Source organism: Apus apus, chromosome 12, assembly GCF_020740795.1.
Source record: "Apus apus isolate bApuApu2 chromosome 12, bApuApu2.pri.cur, whole genome shotgun sequence".
NCBI classification, from domain to species: domain Eukaryota; kingdom Metazoa; phylum Chordata; class Aves; order Apodiformes; family Apodidae; genus Apus; species Apus apus.
Genome location: NC_067293.1, coordinates 3,486,524 through 3,504,135, shown reverse-complemented (window position 1 = coordinate 3,504,135; position 17,612 = coordinate 3,486,524). Strand labels below are relative to the sequence as shown.

At 38.9% G+C, this 17,612-nt stretch overlaps 1 protein-coding gene across 5 annotated transcripts in view; it reads right to left on the bottom strand.

Annotated features, from left to right (window-relative positions):
* The window catches only part of KLHL13 (kelch like family member 13), a 73,145-nt gene that overhangs the window by 34,207 nt on the left and 21,326 nt on the right, over positions 1 to 17,612 (bottom strand). For 2 of the 5 annotated variants that reach the window (XM_051630589.1, XM_051630593.1), the window contains exon 1: positions 172 to 571. The exons of the other annotated variants lie outside the window; for them this stretch is intronic. Coding sequence is in view for 1 of the 2 variants with exons in the window: in XM_051630593.1 (XP_051486553.1) it covers positions 172 to 251 (80 nt within the window). In the remaining variant the exon portion in view is untranslated. Of the gene's footprint in view, positions 1 to 171; positions 572 to 17,612 lie in introns of those variants that run through there. 5 annotated transcript variants of the gene reach the window in all.

The following is a 17,612-nucleotide window of genomic DNA, read 5'->3' as shown; positions in this document are numbered from 1 at the left end:
CTTTATTTAATAAAAGCAGCTAATTTTTTAAAGAACTGTTTCTGATGCTATTGTTCTACCTTCACAGGGACACTGCAGCACTGTACTATATTCTCTTCCTATTAACCTCATTTCTGACCAATGGAAGCAGGAAAAAAAACACGGGTTTCATATGAAAATGAAACAACATACCTACTCAGAATACACTTGTCATCCTCTGAACATTCTTCTTTTGAGCTGCAACAATACAAATGGGATATAAATCTCAGCATAGCCTTAGGCCACGGCTAATAGAGATCAGTGACTAAATTCAGCAGCCTGTTTTCCTCCTGTGCAAGCTCTGACCAAACAATACAAGAATGCCATTATGGAAAAAGCCCATTGCAAAAATCAGTCCTTCTAATCCATAGCTAGGAAGACAAAATAAAGCATAAATCGCTGCAGGTCTCTGCATGCTCTTCTATTAGCTTCTGGTTCAGGATGCTCTCATTTTCCTATTCTCATTTCCAAGGAAGAGGAGCAAAATCTCATGCATTTTACAACATGCTATAGGAACACAAATATCAGTCTTCTGCAGAAGAGAAGCAGAGTAGCATGCTGTTAATAGCAGTCCTCGTAGGGACGCTACCAACAACCTAATTCTGAACGCCCCCCCAGCAGCTCACAAATTGCCTGAAGAGCTGCCCAAGCAGTCGGTCACGCAGGTGTCCATCAGGGACCACTCTGCAACTCTGTGCTCTGCTTGGTGACCTCCCGGGGCTGATGACAGCAGGGAGCAGGGACAGAAAGCTATTAAAAAGGGAATGGAGAATTTAATAGCATATTGGGCACAAACAGAGCAGGTTTCTAGGGAAAAGAAGGCAGAGCTTCAACTATATTGACTTCCCTATGGGGGAAAAATTATATATATTTAAAAAATCACTTGTAATATATTACCACAGGAGATCAGAACGACGCTAAGATGTTTCTTGTACAGGTTTCAGAATAGACTTTGTGCATCTTGACAGTTTCTCTGTTCATCAGGACAGCCTAATTCTATCACAAAAAAAGCCAAAACCCTGTCATAATACTCAGCAATTGAGAACCACGAGCAGAATTTCTATAAATTTAAGCATTTTAATAACACTCTATGTTTTTCGTAATGATGAAGCCTACATTGTTACATTTATTTTGGGGGTGAAATCACCAGGCAATAATTTTTGCTTCTCATCATTACTGAAAATGTTTGCGTAAAATAATTTGGGACATTTGAAGCTGTTACCATAACCACAGGCAAGGATCTAAACTAACCCAGGATGACCAGAGCCAAGGGTTAATTCAAAACCTATTGGACAAACAATTGAGCTCTCTCCCACTTCTTTGAAGAAGTTCTGAATTACACACGAGCAGCATTAACACAGGCAACAAATCCCACTGAAACTGCTACTTGAATGCTGAGCAGACATTTGCTGTGCAGAACAACAGTGTTACTATGCTATAAATATTAAGTAACACAGGGCCTGCAGAGAGCAAATATACAGTTCTAGCATAAAGAAGTCTTACTTTCAGTAAAAGAATGTATGCATTTACATTCCAAGAGCCATGCTTGTCTGCACACATTCTAAATATTGCGTGCAACACTCTCACACATCATAACCCCAGACCACTAGTTCATGTCTTCTCTGCTCTGACAGCCTGAGAGTGACATTGAAAGAGATTTTAGATAGCAGCTTTTATAACCACTAGGAAAAAGATGATAGTCTTGACTTCATGCACTCAATTTTGCTTTTGCATTTGCAGTCATACAGAACCTGTATGAAAACACAATAAGCAAATGCTGCTACTCCCTTCCTCACGCTGACTGGCCAAGAAGTGCAACCAACTGGAAACAGCTTCCTAAGTCTGGATGTCTCTGCTCTTCTAACCCCCAGGAGCTAATTAAACATTTTATTTATTAACAGCAGCATTACCAATATAAAAGAATTGGGCTAAGGACGAGCAGTGGGCCATTTTTTTAAAAGTCACTCTTGAAATACCCTTTTGACCAATAAAATATGAAAGCCAACTCAAGCCACAGTCATTCCCAAGCACTCACTGGTACTTGAGGCAATCAATGCACATCTAGAAAGTTCTGTTGCATCCCACTCCTGACTCCAACAAGATCACCCAACATAGAGGGCAGCATTAATGCTCAAATACTCTCCTGTGGGTGCTTCTATTCCATTTATGTTTCATTTAATTTACAAGATTCCTAATTAAAACCTTTACAGAAATCACAGTAGCAGTACATTTAACTTCTTTTTTTAAGTGTATGAACCCCAAGCACTGTCCCACTATCTCCTCCTAATGTCCAGCACACACCACTTGATCAAATGGCCATCAAAGCAAATGCTTTTCACTTGCAAAAGCACCACCACGTGAGAAATGAATCACCCATCTACACATAAGGAGGGGAAAAAAAAAATCAAATACCATTTTCTTCCTGTCAGTCACAAATCAGATACATATACCCAAGGAAAAGAAAACCTAAATGTGTTCTATGCTTTACATAAGCTACTCCTAAGACAACTACAAATCACAGAATATTTATTTTAATTAAAAACTTCAAAATACAAGTTCAGTTACACATTTAAAAATATGAGAAAAGTAACCTCATCTCCTAGACTACCCTGTAACCACTGAATATACTATGTTTTCTGTTCTCACCCTATACTGCTTTAACACTTGTCCCCAAATTAACTGGTACTGAAGGCGAAAAGCAGCATTATAGCTTTGTGCAGAATCCTACTTGCCAAGGAAACAGTTTTTCCTAGGCAAGCAGTATGAAAATATATCAAACTGGATCACCAAACTGCAGACTTGCTTTTAAGTCTAGAATTCTCTTAAATGCTGAAGTCCCATGATAACTGTAAAGATTAAACAGCTTCTTGGGACCATTCAAGAGGCTCATTTTCTGTATTTTCCTCACAAGTTCACATTCAAGATTAAAAGCATCTACCATTTGTAACTTGCTTAAAGCTGCCTTCCACTTACAATCTGAGTCTTTTTGCATATCTTTTATTCTGCATACATAACATGAGAAAGAAGAAGTCTACAGCTTTTAAGCAGTCATTTCCACACTAGTATTTCCAAAGCTGCACTGAGCAGACTGATGGCAAAATAACTGGCAGGGTTATCCAACAGTTCTGCAAAATATTCCTGCATAAAACAACTGCACAGGTGACATAAGAAGGAAAAAAAAAAAAGACCAAAAGCAAGATCCCCAGCTGCCATTTTGCAGACCTGAGCTGTTAGCAAGAGCAGAAGCTATTGACTGGGGTTGTACAGAAGGTACATCTAAGAGTGCTTTAAAGTGCCAGGCATTTCTTATCCCTCCTCTTCCACTTGCCACCCCAAATCCTTCTTTGCTGTTGACCAACAAGCAAGATTCAGCCCCAAATGAGGGAAAGGGACACACAGCACCATCGTCTGAAAGTACAGAAACAAACCACACACACAAAACAGCCCTTGGCAAGCATGCTGATCACAGCATCTTTTCTTCTGCAAGCTGTCCCTGATCTTCAGGGTAGAAATGCGCTAAAACATTTCCCTTATGATTTTCTTTTTCTTGTGATATCCTCTTCTTTCCATTGTGCAACACGAAGCTGCTACCACATTGTCCTGTGCATACAGACTGTCAATATGTATGCCTTTGCTGCCTTTTACATGCATTATAATATCCAAGTTCTCATTTTACAGCCTGGTATGCTTACATTTCTGGGACACGTGTAATTCCAACAAGCATTTCCTAGAAGACTTCCCTTCATGGTTGGTTCAAAGAAGAACTCACAGGCAGAAAGATGTATCACAGGCGAGTGGCAACATAAAACAATACTAGTCTGAAAATATTGATTCTTAGCCACATGAATTTTTGTAGGAAAACTAAGAAGAGTAAATGTTAACTTCTAGATATGACACTGGATTTTATGAGTTTGCACAGACTGAATTTCACTACTTCTTTCAGTCCTTAAACCATTAAAAACAAAATAAAAATATTTGCTGAGGTTAAAAGATGTGCTGTTCTGTTCTAACAAGCTGCTTACCTCTCTCCTTTCACCCACCTACTATGTTTCAGAGGAACCAAAAACAGTAGGGTGGAAATAGGGTTATTACTACACAGAAACTTCCTCAAGTCTTGCAAACCCTTTCTGGGGCAACCTGAAAAGTCTGCTGCACTTCCAGAATCCCAGGCTTCTTTTAGCATTACACAAAGAACAACATTCAAAATTGCCATGTTGTTGTGATTTATATCTCCCATTGTAGACAGAATGGTCTAAATACTTGTCACAAGTATTATGCTTTCTAACACTAGACTATTTCCTACTGATACAGTGTTTGTGTAAGAAGAGATGCCAGGCTCCACAAGACAAGAATAGGTGTAAATGGTGGTGTTAAGCTCAGTAAAGATCTTCAGACTTTAGAATCTAGTTGTTGGGAACAGAATCTCTAAAAATGCACTGATTCAAAGCCGTGTTTCCATTGTAAACTGGATATGTTGTTATATAATACAACCTCTGTTTTATTTCATTAGCACTAGCAAAGCTCAGTCCAGACTGAAGGCAGAAACTCAGTTTCACATTGGAAGGAATTGCTCAAACCTGTTGCATATCTTAGAACCACCAGCCTGCTGAGCTACTACACAAGACCATTTTGATACAGAAGAAAATAAAACAGAGCTCCCAAAACCGAGTAAAATATTCAGAAGGCCATAGAGCTCAAACAGAATAAGAATTTCAACATCAGATTATTTCAACATTTCAAATACAGCTGCAAAGGCACAAGTCTAGAAACTGAACAGGAGCAAGTAAGGATGTGCAACGTTTCTCTTCAGGATCCCAAAAATATTATGCTAGTTTAATTGGCTTCTTAATTCAGTTCTTTCCCCCTTTACATGGATGCTTCTCTTGCCTCTGCCTCTGGCTTTTCAATCTATTCAATTGCAGCTGTTCCAATTACTATTAGAGAATAATTAAAAGATGGCATTGACAGTACTGTCCTATATACAAGTCAGGTAATAAATACAATTATTTTGACCATACAATCATGAAAATATTAATCCCAAAATTCACATGAAGGGAAAACAAATCTTTGCCTAAGGAGGAATCCAAGGGAAACTAAAGCAGTTATGCCTGCAGTCCCCTCACAGCAATGTTGCAACACTCCCCAAATACTCAGGCAGGGGAAAAAAAAAATTAAAAAAAAATGCATCTGGCAATACTTCGATTGAAATTGCACCTTTTCCAGAAACTTCAAAGATCTATCTTACAAAGAAACAGTTTTTCAATTAGACGTTTAAAGTAAATTAAGAAATAAGCTTTAAAATAGCTAAAACCAGTTCTGAGAATTACACGTACTTTGACTCATCTGCTATCTTGTCTCAAAAGAGATTTTTCTTTTATATAACTGGGGAAAAAAAAGCCTTGGAAGCAGTTGCACTATGGACATCAAGATGCACACAAATGAACAGAGATGCTTATGAAATAGTCACAATTAAATATATTTTATTACTTGACTGCTCAGGGAGCAAGGAATAATCATAAATTGTAAAGCATAAAGAACAACCCCTCCTGCTGTCAAAATGCATAAGCAGCACAGGCTCTTGTCTCTATAGCAGTATGTGTAGGGTCATTTCTAAAACAGAGGGGAAAACAAATAAAAAAATCTTAAATCTTTAAATAATAAGTTAAGCAGTCAGGGCATGTACCACATGTTTAACAAGAAGTACTGCAGTTTGTCATCCACACACTCAGCATTTTTTCCTGGATCAATGAGGAAATTGCTGCAGCAACATTTTAGGATGCATCATTTCTGTGACAATTATTTTTATATATAAATATATTTCTCCATACTATATATACACACGTGTGTTCATATATATAGCTTGTGTATATATAGATGCACTATATATACACACACATTATTTACATGCGTATATATATATATAAAATATATATAACCCTGCATCTGACACAGCCACTTCCCCTTCCCTCCCAGACACCTCAGTTAGGAAAGATTTAAGTTCTTGCATGACTTTCAGACTACCAAAATGTATGTTCTTCAAAAAAACAAAGAGGCAGCAGCTGGCTGGCTGAGAAGTGTGCTAAGAAATTACTCAATTTCACACTTTCTTCAAAAAACCACAACCCTGGTCTTTGCAAGTTTCATTCATTAACAAGAAAAATATCTCGATAGTCTAAGTATGAAAGTTCTCAAATTATCCAGCAATACTAAACACTTTAAAAACCCACACTGTTTCCTATCAGGTCACAATCAGAAATTTTTAAAGCAATTTAAGCTTCCCAGACACTTGCACAAAAAGGAGGGATACACAAGAAATTAACAAGCCCAATCCCTCTAGTACTCCCTTTTAATATTTAGGAGGGTTAATTTATTAAAATACTAAATTCAGTTTCAGGTATATTTTGTAAATAGAGTCTCAGAAATATCTTAAATCTATTCCTAAGTATGTGTTTCTGGCCATGAAATAGTTATTTTATTGCCACATGTGGATGCCCTGCATTTTCTTGTTTGTATTCTTGGGGCTTTGCTCTAGAACTGAGGTAAGATTTCTAGCAAGAAATAACTTCCAAGAGTCAAGATGCACTGTTAACTTAATGACAAGTTACTGGTTATAATACGAAAAAAAATAATTCAGCTTTTCTTGGGCAAACTATTCTTACATAAAAGGCATGAGGGAAAATAAGGTCTGAAAATACTTAGTAGGAGGTAAAATCACCAATTTAATGAAGGTTTCCAACATCTGATCTAAGCCCCTGCACTGTGCTGACAACATACTACTAAGAAACCCTTCTGAATTAACTCGAATTATTCAGAGACCTGTGCTCATCTTCCCCAGGTGATTATATTTGATAAATCACCACAAAAATGTGAATGCACAGTCACAGCAGCCAGACTGACCCTGCTGAAAGTGACCAGTGTGAAGCAACAGTTATTTTTACCAGGTTAAGCTGTGAACTACAAAGAATTTCTTTCTAAAACAAGCTCTCCATAGCTGTTATGGTCTGTTGGCTGTGCAATTTACATTAGTAAAGTAAGCCTAAACACATTTACACATCTGCAAATATATTAAACAATTATTAGAAGGAGGCTTGGACTAAGCACCAGTCCCACCAGGAGCTCCTGTACCACAGACAGCAAACTGCAGATGACAGTAGTCATGTGTGGGTTTAAGTATTTTGAAAATATACTTAAAAGTTTGTAGGCTTTTTCATTATTCACATGGCATTCTATAGTCATTTTTTACTCTCTAAACCTTACTACTATCTTTGTCCACTGGAGTGAGTTTGTGTGGTCCTGTACCCCTATAAAGCAGTCCCTACTGAACAGAGCAGCATGAGGAGGCAAGAAGAAAGCACATTGATCACTAGTTTTCATTGTGTGCTTCTGTAATGACTCAATTTCTTCAAAAGACAAAAAGATGAGCTTTATCTGAGCACAGGAATTCCCACAGAATTGTCACCTCTGATGGATCCAGTCTGCTAACCACAATCCACTAGACTTCCAGTGTGGGCAGCCTGAGGTCTTTTTCTGAAGGCCTGAGTCCCTGGGGGATAAACCTGACAGAGAATGAGATTGAAGAGGTTTTGATAAAGATGCTGGTGTTTCAAGCCCAAGTTGTACAACATCCCTGTGGGCAACCTGGGAACTAACAAACAGCAGGAACAAGTCTTCTAGAAGATTTGAAGCTGCTCATGGTCACTGCACTGCTGCTGGCTCAATTCCTTCAAAAAGTCACAATAAACATGACACTTAAATAGATCAATTTAGTTATTTGCCATCATCTAGTCTTAAGCACATTAAATGCATTTTTTTATGAAGCAGCAACTTGAAGTTCAGCCTTTAGATGAAACTAGATGATTTCTAAGGTCTCATCCAGCCCAAACTGTTCTATATTTCTATACATAAGTATACAACACCAAACAACGGTGAGAACTTTGAACTGGGACAAGTCTCTCTCTGAAACAATTTGAAATATGACAGTTGCAATTCAGGTGTTTGCCTGCCAGAGGGAGCTGAAGGAAAGAAGAAAAAAATCCATATATATCAGTATTTTAAAAGTTTGGTTTCAAAGTACAGTCATGATAGCCCACCTCAAGCACTGTGTCCAGTTCTTAAGTTCCCAACACAAGGACTTGTTTGAGACAATCCAGAGTACAACCACAAAGATGATCAAAGGGCTGGAGCACCTCTCCTGTGAAGACAGGCTGAGAGAGCTTGGGTTGTTCAGCCTACAGATGAAAAGGCTCCAGAGAGAACTTTGTGGTCTTCCAGTATCTGAAGGGGCTACAGGAAAGCAGGAGATGGACTTTTTAAAAGGACATGTTCTACAATTCTATGATATATAGTGATAGGAGGACAGGTAACTGTTTTAAACTGGAAGATTGTGATTAGATGCTAGGAAAAAGTTCTTTTTACAATGAAGGTGGTACACTGGCACAGGTTGCCCAGGGAAGCTGCAGACGCCCGCTCCCTGGAAGTGTTCGAGGCCAGGTTGGATGGGGCTTGGAGCAACCTGATCTAGTGGGAGGTGTCCCTGCCCATGCAGGAGGGGTGGAACTAGATGATCTTTAAGGTCCCTTCCAACCCAAACCATTCTATGATTCTATAATCTCTGAATTTATATGTTAACATGTTAATAATTTATTCTAGCATAGCACCAGCTAACCTGAAGAGTTTAAAAGAGGCAGGAATTGGTCTCATTTTGCAAACTGGTAAAGTAAAACATCCAAACCATGTGTCATGGGAAAACATGATTCTGTAAGACAGTTCAGGAAAGCATTCCATTGCACACAAAGGACAAGCCCTTCTTTCCACCCTGTACTTCAGTTTAACTGCTTCAAACTTCAAAAACTTTACATCTAAAAGCCATCAGGACTCCCACCAGAGTTTTCACATTTTGAACTAGAGCAGTGTTATGGTTTAAGTGGCCTTGGCAGTGTTGACACCTATAAGAAGAACTAGAGAGAGCATCTTTAGGACTCTGAAGGACCCAGGAGGGTCAGAACAGAGTGGGGTCCATATTCCCTCCCACTTCCTGCCATACTCTATAAATAAAGCCAGGAAAACCAGAAGCTCAGCCCTGTTTTTCCTGCACCTTTCTTTCCTTGCTGCTGCTGCTCTGAGGTTCTTTAACTCACCAGGTGCTCTGCAGAACCCACCTCCATCAGGTGCTGTGAGGAGCCATGGACCCTTCTCCTGAAGCAGCCTAGCCACAAGGAATCCTCATCCATCTATTCTTACAATCACCATGATTAGTTTTTGTATATATCTGTATGTAAGTTTGTAGACCTGCTATTCCCCCCATGTTACTCCCTTTTCTGAGCTACAGTAAATTTGTTCCAGTTTCAGTTTCCAACCCTTAAGTCTCTCTTCTTTATTATTCTCCTTTTATCTTTGCTTGGGATGGTGGAAAGGGTAACAGGTAACAATTCTGCCCTCTGGTTTGTGGTTCACTCTGATCACTAAACGGGGACAAGCAGAATGATTATACCTTTAAATTGTTTCCTTGAATATTAAGGGCTAAACAGATCCAATTTTCCTTAGATGAAAATCTGACCAACAGCTTAAAAATCAGCTTAGTCACATCATATGTATTTCTTGCAATCCTAACACTTTTAGGAGTATCAGTTATGCCACCTTCTGGCATTCATAAGAACTGCTCTACGATACAAATACTTTCATCAATTCCTATTCTTGCAGTTTAGCAAAGCATTTCCTCACTCCCTTGGAACACTGATGCTGAATTTCAAACCTCTGACTGGAAGCACTGTTGGTGTCTAGCAATTCAAAGGTAATCTCAGATGAACTCGGTACTTTCATGATGCTGAAATCCTTGAAAGCTGAAACTTTGAGGCCTTTGAATAGCACACACTGGAAACATGAAAAGGAAGCCAGATTAACTCTGGGTGCGCTCGGGAAATCTCTGCTGAGGCAGCCATGTGCTTCTCCAAATCCAAAAGCACAGGATACAGCAGCCAGATTAGGAAGGGAGGAAGGCAAGGAAATAAACCAGATGTTTATTCCATAGGGTCAGCACTGAACTTGAAGCGAAATGCAGTTCGTAGCTTGAGATAAGATGAACATTTGCCACAAGAGTCTCTGTAAACACTGAAATAAAACTGTCCTGTGAACACTAAACTTGTGCAGGGAAACCAACACAGCAGTTCCTGAGCCACAGCAGTACCACAGAAACACTGCTACGGAGGAGTGTTCTTGCTTTAGTGCTTCTCAAATTTCTGCAAACTTAGGTTCTGGCTCATGTCCTAAATCAAGCAACAACATGCACAAACATACCTTCTTGTTTGATTCTTTCACTGAGGTAGAAACATAAGCTAACTACCAACCCTTGGCTGAAGAAAAATCAGCTGCTGGGGAGAATTTTTTTTCTAAAACATAACAAAACTTCCCTTTTTTTGAGGGGGGAACAACAGCAATACCCAATTTAAGCTCAAAATACTGATTTACTGAAAAGACAAGACCTCTTTGAAGACTACCAGGGATGTTAAATAGTTACAATCAATGAACAGTTACCAAGTGGTTCAGGATTCTCAGCCATCATATCAAGCACCTTGACGTAAAATAACTAAATCCCGTATTTGCAGATAAGCAGCCTATGATTATCTTTTACCAACACCCTAGAACAAAGCACAAGGCACAGTGTGACTAAGCTTTTACTTCATTGCTGTAATCTGATGCAAGCATACAGTTTTATTTTTGCCCTTCAGATTCTACGTAAAATTGAGGCTTAGCCATTCAATTCGCATAAGAAATTCTTTTTAACACCAAATTCCAGTAATAGGATTCAGCTCATTTACCCCCCTCCTTCCCTTTGCTCCCAAGTTCTGCACTGTAAATAGTCTTCTAATCCAGTACGTTAGCTGTCCGGAGAACAAGGCCATTCCTGTTCTTTAACAACACTCCTCATTACTCCTAAAGTCTGAACAGCACAGAGATGGCTAGTCTAACTTCAGATCAAGCCAGCAGGCATCACCTAATTACTCCTCATCAGCCAAGGTCTTTGTCACAACCCACTGAACAGCAGCAATGAAAAGGATTTCCGGTTTACAATGACAGACCAGTATGTCCTGGAAAAGCCTCTGAGCAAAACCCAAGACAGACTACTATGTATTTTACTACATGGGCCCAGCTCTAATTATCTGAAAACAGAACTGAACAGGTCACTCTGGTGCTCTAATTACTAGGGACACAGAAGAGGAAAAAAAAAACCCTTTCTGCAAGAGCGAAGAGGAACCCAGACAAAAGTCAAGAGATTCTGCTCTAGCCAAGAGAGAACAGCTTTACAAACCCTGCAAACTCCTCTGCTTCAGTTCTAATGTTCTGCTTTACTCCCACATTGCTCTGACTCACTCAAGTCATGTCAATCCACAGATTTAAGCAACTGCAAACACAGCTTTGCTATCCTCATCCAGCAGAGGTACTGAGGAACTCGCAGACTTGTTGATACACGACCTCTACGCTCCTTGGAAAAAACAGAATTGGGAGCTTCTAAAGATTTAAACACATTCACTTCAAATTAAGTTTCCTTCCAGATCCTTGGGCAATACACCTCCACTCATCTGGTTGTCAGCTTTGATTCAGCTAGCCTGCAACAGGTGAGCTGGAGCAGAAGAAAGAAAGTAGAAGTCTGGGATTTGGAACAGGGCAGTTGCATGCTGAAAACATTTGGAATCCAACATGATCAAGTTGGATGTGATAACATAGCTTGGAAAGATTCAGGGAGATTAGCAAGATGCTCAGGTTTCAGAAATCTCATGGGAAGGTCAGTCATAAATATACACACAATATTGTAACAAGGCAAAAGAGAAGCTATAGCTGAAAGTTTCCCGTGACAGACAGACTTCTGCATTTTATCAATGCACTGTTCTTTTCAGTTGTTAAATTTACTGTAACCTGCAGGAATCATGCTGCGATTTGGATTTCAGATTTCTATGTGCAACTGCTTATTAGATTGGTAGTCACTGTGCTGTAGAAGAACATACTTTCTGAGAAACTTAGTTATTTCCCTCAACAACCTCCACTGGTTCTGTAGGACGCTTCAGCTTTCACTATCCAGGACAGGACCTCAGTGTGAATAACCAAGCACTTCTCATTTTTACAAGATACTCTTAATAATATTAGCTCAAAGTGCAGCTCATTAAAGCAAATCAGTTTAAGATGTAAAACCTGCTCGTTTCCCCATACAATGAACAGCCAAGCAAGATATATTCTGTTTTTCCAGAACGATTTTATAACAAATGCCTAATTTTGCATCCAAGTGAACTAAAAACTGAATCACAGACATCCCAGATGTCTAAAGACAATGGAATAATCAGAAACCAACGTATTGCTGATGCAACATTAAAAATGGAATACACAAGTGGGGAGTTGTTTGATTAGTTGGGTTTTATAATGCAGTTTTTTTGGTGTTCAGGTGTGAAGGGTTTGGGTTTTTTTTTCCACTTACCTTCACTCTACTTTTCTTATTTTCACTAAGGCATGAGTATTATGCTTTGTTTTTAAATATATGAAGTACCAACAAAACAACAAAGTATACTTCCCTTTTCAAAACTAGGTAACTTATCAGCAAAATGAAATAAAAATCTACCTGATGCACCAACAGAAAAGTTTTGTTTTCTTCCCCTTCCCTTTATGACTAAAGAGCAGGGTAATTCCTCCATATTTGACTATACCACAGGTGCACTGGGTTTGCATGCCAGGAGATGAGTAGCAGGGGAGCTAGAAGGGTGGTTTCTGTGAGAAGACACCAGAAGCTTTCCCTATATCCAACAGAGCCAAGGCCAGTCAGCTCCAAGTCTGAGCCACAGCCGGTCAGGGCCAAGCCATCAACAACTGCAGCAGCACCTCTGAGATAACATATTTAAGAAGGGGAAAAATACTGCAGCAAAACATCAGCTAGAGATAGGGGTGAGAACATGCGAGAGAAACAACTGTGTGGACATCAAGGTCAACAAAGGAGAGGAAAAGGTGCTCCAGACACCAGAGCAGAGATTCCCCTGCAGCCCATGGAGGTCCATGGTGGAGCAGATATCCACCAGCAGCCCATGGAGGACCCCACACCACAGCAGGTAGATGCCTGAAGGAGGCTGTGACTCCATGGGAAGCCCTCACTGGAGCAGGCTTCTGGTAGGACCTGTGGCCCCATGGGGATTAAACTGCCTATTAAAACAATTCATTTTTCAAACAACAGAAATTAAAGTTTTTGAATGACCTGTGAATCACCAGTTCAAGAATCATGCCAGAATCATGCCAGTCTGTGCCCAAAAGTGTCCACTGGACGTATGTTGCAATGGACAAATTATGTGCAGAAAAACAAATCCCATTCTCCCTCAAAGGAGAAAGCTATACACACTATGTGAGTAGCTGTTTTAGATTCAGGATTCTACACCTCTTTAGACTGAGATCAAAGTACACAAGGTCAGTCAATGAAACCACAGAGACAGATCTGTTAGATTTCTTTAGTCTAAGCTTGCTAAAATAAGGTTGCTTAATGTCAATATAATGTTTGAAGCAGAAACAATTGAGCATTTATTCTTAAGAAGGATGCTCAAAACAGTTATTTAAATATATTCATCTAGTTAAAAGAAAGATTTAAATGTCATTATCAAAATTAAGAATATGGAAGTCTTAAATGGCATGAACAGAAAATGGCTAGTCATGAAAGATGCCATTGGATGAAGCAATATTTTCAACGACCTACAAGAGAAAACAAATCCTACCAACACTGTTTCCCAACTGAAACACTTATTCATGCTGCTGTATTTCATACAGCAGTGAAGAAAAGCACCCAACAGATCCCTGCCATGTCCTCAGGAAAAAAAAAAAAAAATCAAATCAAAAGAGAAATTCTTGGCACAATGAAGTTCCTTTACAAAGGAGTGTCAGAAACCTTTGTCCCAGCAGCTTTCTCATAAACTTAAGGAATCGAAGTTTATCTTTTCTTTTCAAGCATGAAGTTCCTAATTCAACTACAAAAAACTTGAAAACAAAGATATAGCACACATCTTAACATATTTTCTTTGCAAAGATACTGCACTAGAAACACCTTGTTTTTCTTGTTTCTTTGAAAGAATGAAACCAGTCACTCCAACAAATTCATCAGATCAGACAAAACTACCTTCACAGGTGTGCAAAGTCCAGCTCAAGATAAAAATGTAAACAATTTTATAGCTTCCTGAAATCAGGTTCAGTTACTTAAGGCACAATTGGTCCTTTGTTAAAAACTTGATGAAAAGAAAGGAAGACACTGAAATAAGGTTGGTGGTGTTTCTTCTGGGACAAGGTGATCATCTCTAATCTTGCCTTAAATCTGTAGGGGGTTTTTCTAAATATAAGCACAAAAAAGATTAAAGAGCAAGTAGAGTGCAATAAAATAAGACAAGATATACTGAAATCAGCTGTTCTAAGTCAGAAATCCCTTTCCAGCCAGATAAGGAAAGTTTTTATCACACTGAAAGATTTGATAAGTTACTGTTATTGCCTCCTTGTTCTAAAATTGGTCTTTGGATACTTAAAAGCAGATGCAAGGGAAGCTGGATCAACCAAGTCAGAAAAATCCACAGAAATCTTGGATTACAGAACCACTAAGGCTAAATATCTAGGGTTTTTTCTGCTCTGATAAAAATCACTGAGCTTTACTATTTGTTCTCCTTACCAAAAAAGTGTCAAGAATTAAAGTGAAATTCAAAAGTTGAACTAGGCCTTCAGACATTAAGATTATAAAGCCTTGGGTGAAAGTGACAATACTTAAATAAAAATATTTTCATTTCTTCTTTTCTACCCACATACTAATGTGAGTCTTTGGATAGATCTACATTTATGCTTTTCATCTTGCCTGCAGTGCTACATCATTCAGAATGTGCAATTTTGCCTGATTGGTAATTTGTTTGGTGGGGGGAGATAAAGGAGAGTGTTTTGTTTGCAGGATCTTTTCCCTTCCAAAGAGACTGAAGATACAGGAGACAAAAAGGTACCATTTCTCTAAAGATCTTAGACATTCAGGGTAGTAAGAGCCTTAAGCAAATGCAGTTACATTGATAAATTACTTTCATCAATTTATGTCATCAAGTCAATAAACTGTGGAAAAAACCTCTTTCACAGGTAGATCTTTCTTGTATAAAGAGTTACTGTCAAATACAGGACAATTTTTTCCAGAGCTATTTCTCTTGCATCTTCAAGATGCAACCTCTCCTCCCTTGTTATCTGCTCATCTTTCCCAAAACTAAATCCTTCTGGTTTCAGAAAAGCTCCACACTTCTTAAACCTTTGAAAATTCTGACATGTCTTCCTGCCTTATTCATTCAGTCACATTCATTTACTACAGAGCATCCATCCAATACTCGTTCTTCACAACATTAAGCATAAAAAGCTGCTCCCTAATGCCCTTCAGGGCTCAGTATTGCAGTTTTTGCAACATTAGTTCCCCATGGGCCTTTGGCAAATCGTCCAACAAGCACCTCTGTGTTGTCTTTCATGTGACCCCTTACGCACAAAGGTCCCTTAAAAAAAAAAAAAGCTATGATAAGTTCTCCTTCAAAACCACAAAGTCAGCGATGACACATGGCACTTGACATTTGTCAGTGCTGAAACACTGCAACTATTTCCTCTTAGTCATTTGGTTTGATTTTTGCATAGATCCCCACGTGCACCTGCTCTCTTTTTGCACTCCGACTTAGAAACACTTCAGATGAAAGATGCTTTATTTTACTTTTGTGTGCCAGCATTCCTTATAGGCAAGTATTCAAACAACAAATTACCTAAGTAGAGTTTCTGCAAACCAGAGATTGAGCTGTAGTTTTCACAGCATTTTCACATACACACGAAATAAAAGCATGGGATGGTTAAATTGCAAAGAAGCTCAACTTGTTGCAGAATCAGTCGCTCATCGAGATGAAGTACAAATGAAAAATCTGCTTCATTGGGAAGTTCGTACATTTCTTCAATTTTAATTTTTTAATTTAAAACATGAGACTGCATCCAGTGAGATAGACTATCCATAAGCCTTTGTAGCAAGAACCAGGAGCTCAAGGCTGACATAGCACAGGAAAGCATTACACATGCAAGTAAGCAGTAGTTGTTAAGGTAGCACTTTGCCTCTTGCAAACCAGTACAAAAAGCTCTTTATCTCTGCCAAAAGCCACTGAAACTAAACATGAGAAGCAAACTGATTACTGAGAACTCTGCTAGCATGGTAACAGGAGAGACTCCGGCCTTTCCATCAGAGGCTGTTCTGATCCAGCTGCAAACACCCATATGCAAGACCCATTGAGTCAGGGTTGCTTGGGAGCAAGTGTTAAAGAGGGCATCAAACACACATTTTAAAAAGATTCCCATTGGATTTTTCTCTGTAAGTGAAAAGACATTATGACAGTGTTACTTGCTACTTTAAAAAAAAACAAAAAACACCAAACTTAACAAAACAACACACTGTTTCAAAGCTATTTAATTTTGGCTCATTGAAGCCAAAGGAAGAGATCATTGTTAAAAACAGAAGTTGTGTCAAACTGCCCAAATTCAAAAATTAAAGGAAGCTTCTGTTACTAAACAACAAACACACTTGAGATTGCACACAGTTCATGAAAAGCCAGCAGTAAGCCTATGATGGATCAGTTCAGACTTCCCAAAATGCTATTTACAAGCACTGTCATTTCAGGAAAGCCACATATACTAAAAAGGAAACAAGACTGTTTAAGAGAACAGGACTCACTACACCCAACTCAATCATACAAATCCCTATTTAAAATTGTACAAGTAACTCTTGTTTTATGCAAACGATTCTGCTGCAAAACTAGCTTGTGCAGGACACAAAAGAGCACTATGAAAGCAATATAAACATCTGGTTTGTCAAAAATACACTCTAACATGCAGGACAGAAGCTGGCAATTAAAATCTTACTGATCTGCAGAGTATAAAGCTCCAGAAGAGCCACTGCCTTGCCCTCATCATCCTAAAACATGTCCCAAAACAGTCCAGAAGGATGCCTGCACCAAATCAGAATACAAACTGCTTCAGTGCACAGCTAGAGGAACCTTTAGTAAGACATTCTACAGACAAGAAAGCAAGATTGTTACATAGGGAAAGAAAAACCTTGATATAGTCTTAAAAAGCAACCAAGCCCATAATCTCAAAACCATTCAGCAGTTTCAAACTCTGCATAGCATTTGCAGCAGCACAATCATGTTTCTGTGCTCCCAAGCTAAAAGAGGATTATTTCATTGCCTAAATACACCAGCATCTGTACCCTAGTGGATCTTGGTTCTCAAATCAATCTGTGTTTTGGCAGTTACAGGCTTTCTAATTTGAATGTTAAGTTCTCTTTTATCAGATTTCCAAGGCTTGAAAATATTACCTTGCTATATGGCATCACATCTTTCCCACAAATGGGGCAGGGACCTGAAGCTCACCCAAGCAGCTGCACGTGTGACACCAGGCATAGGGCACTGTGCCAGGCCAGTCTCAACCCCCTGCATTGAAATGAAGCAGCAGAAAGGAGAAAATTTGCAACACTGATAATCGTGTCAAAGTGTTCTTTTAGAGGAAATCCTCTTTCCAATTTTAAGTTACCTGATCAACTCTTT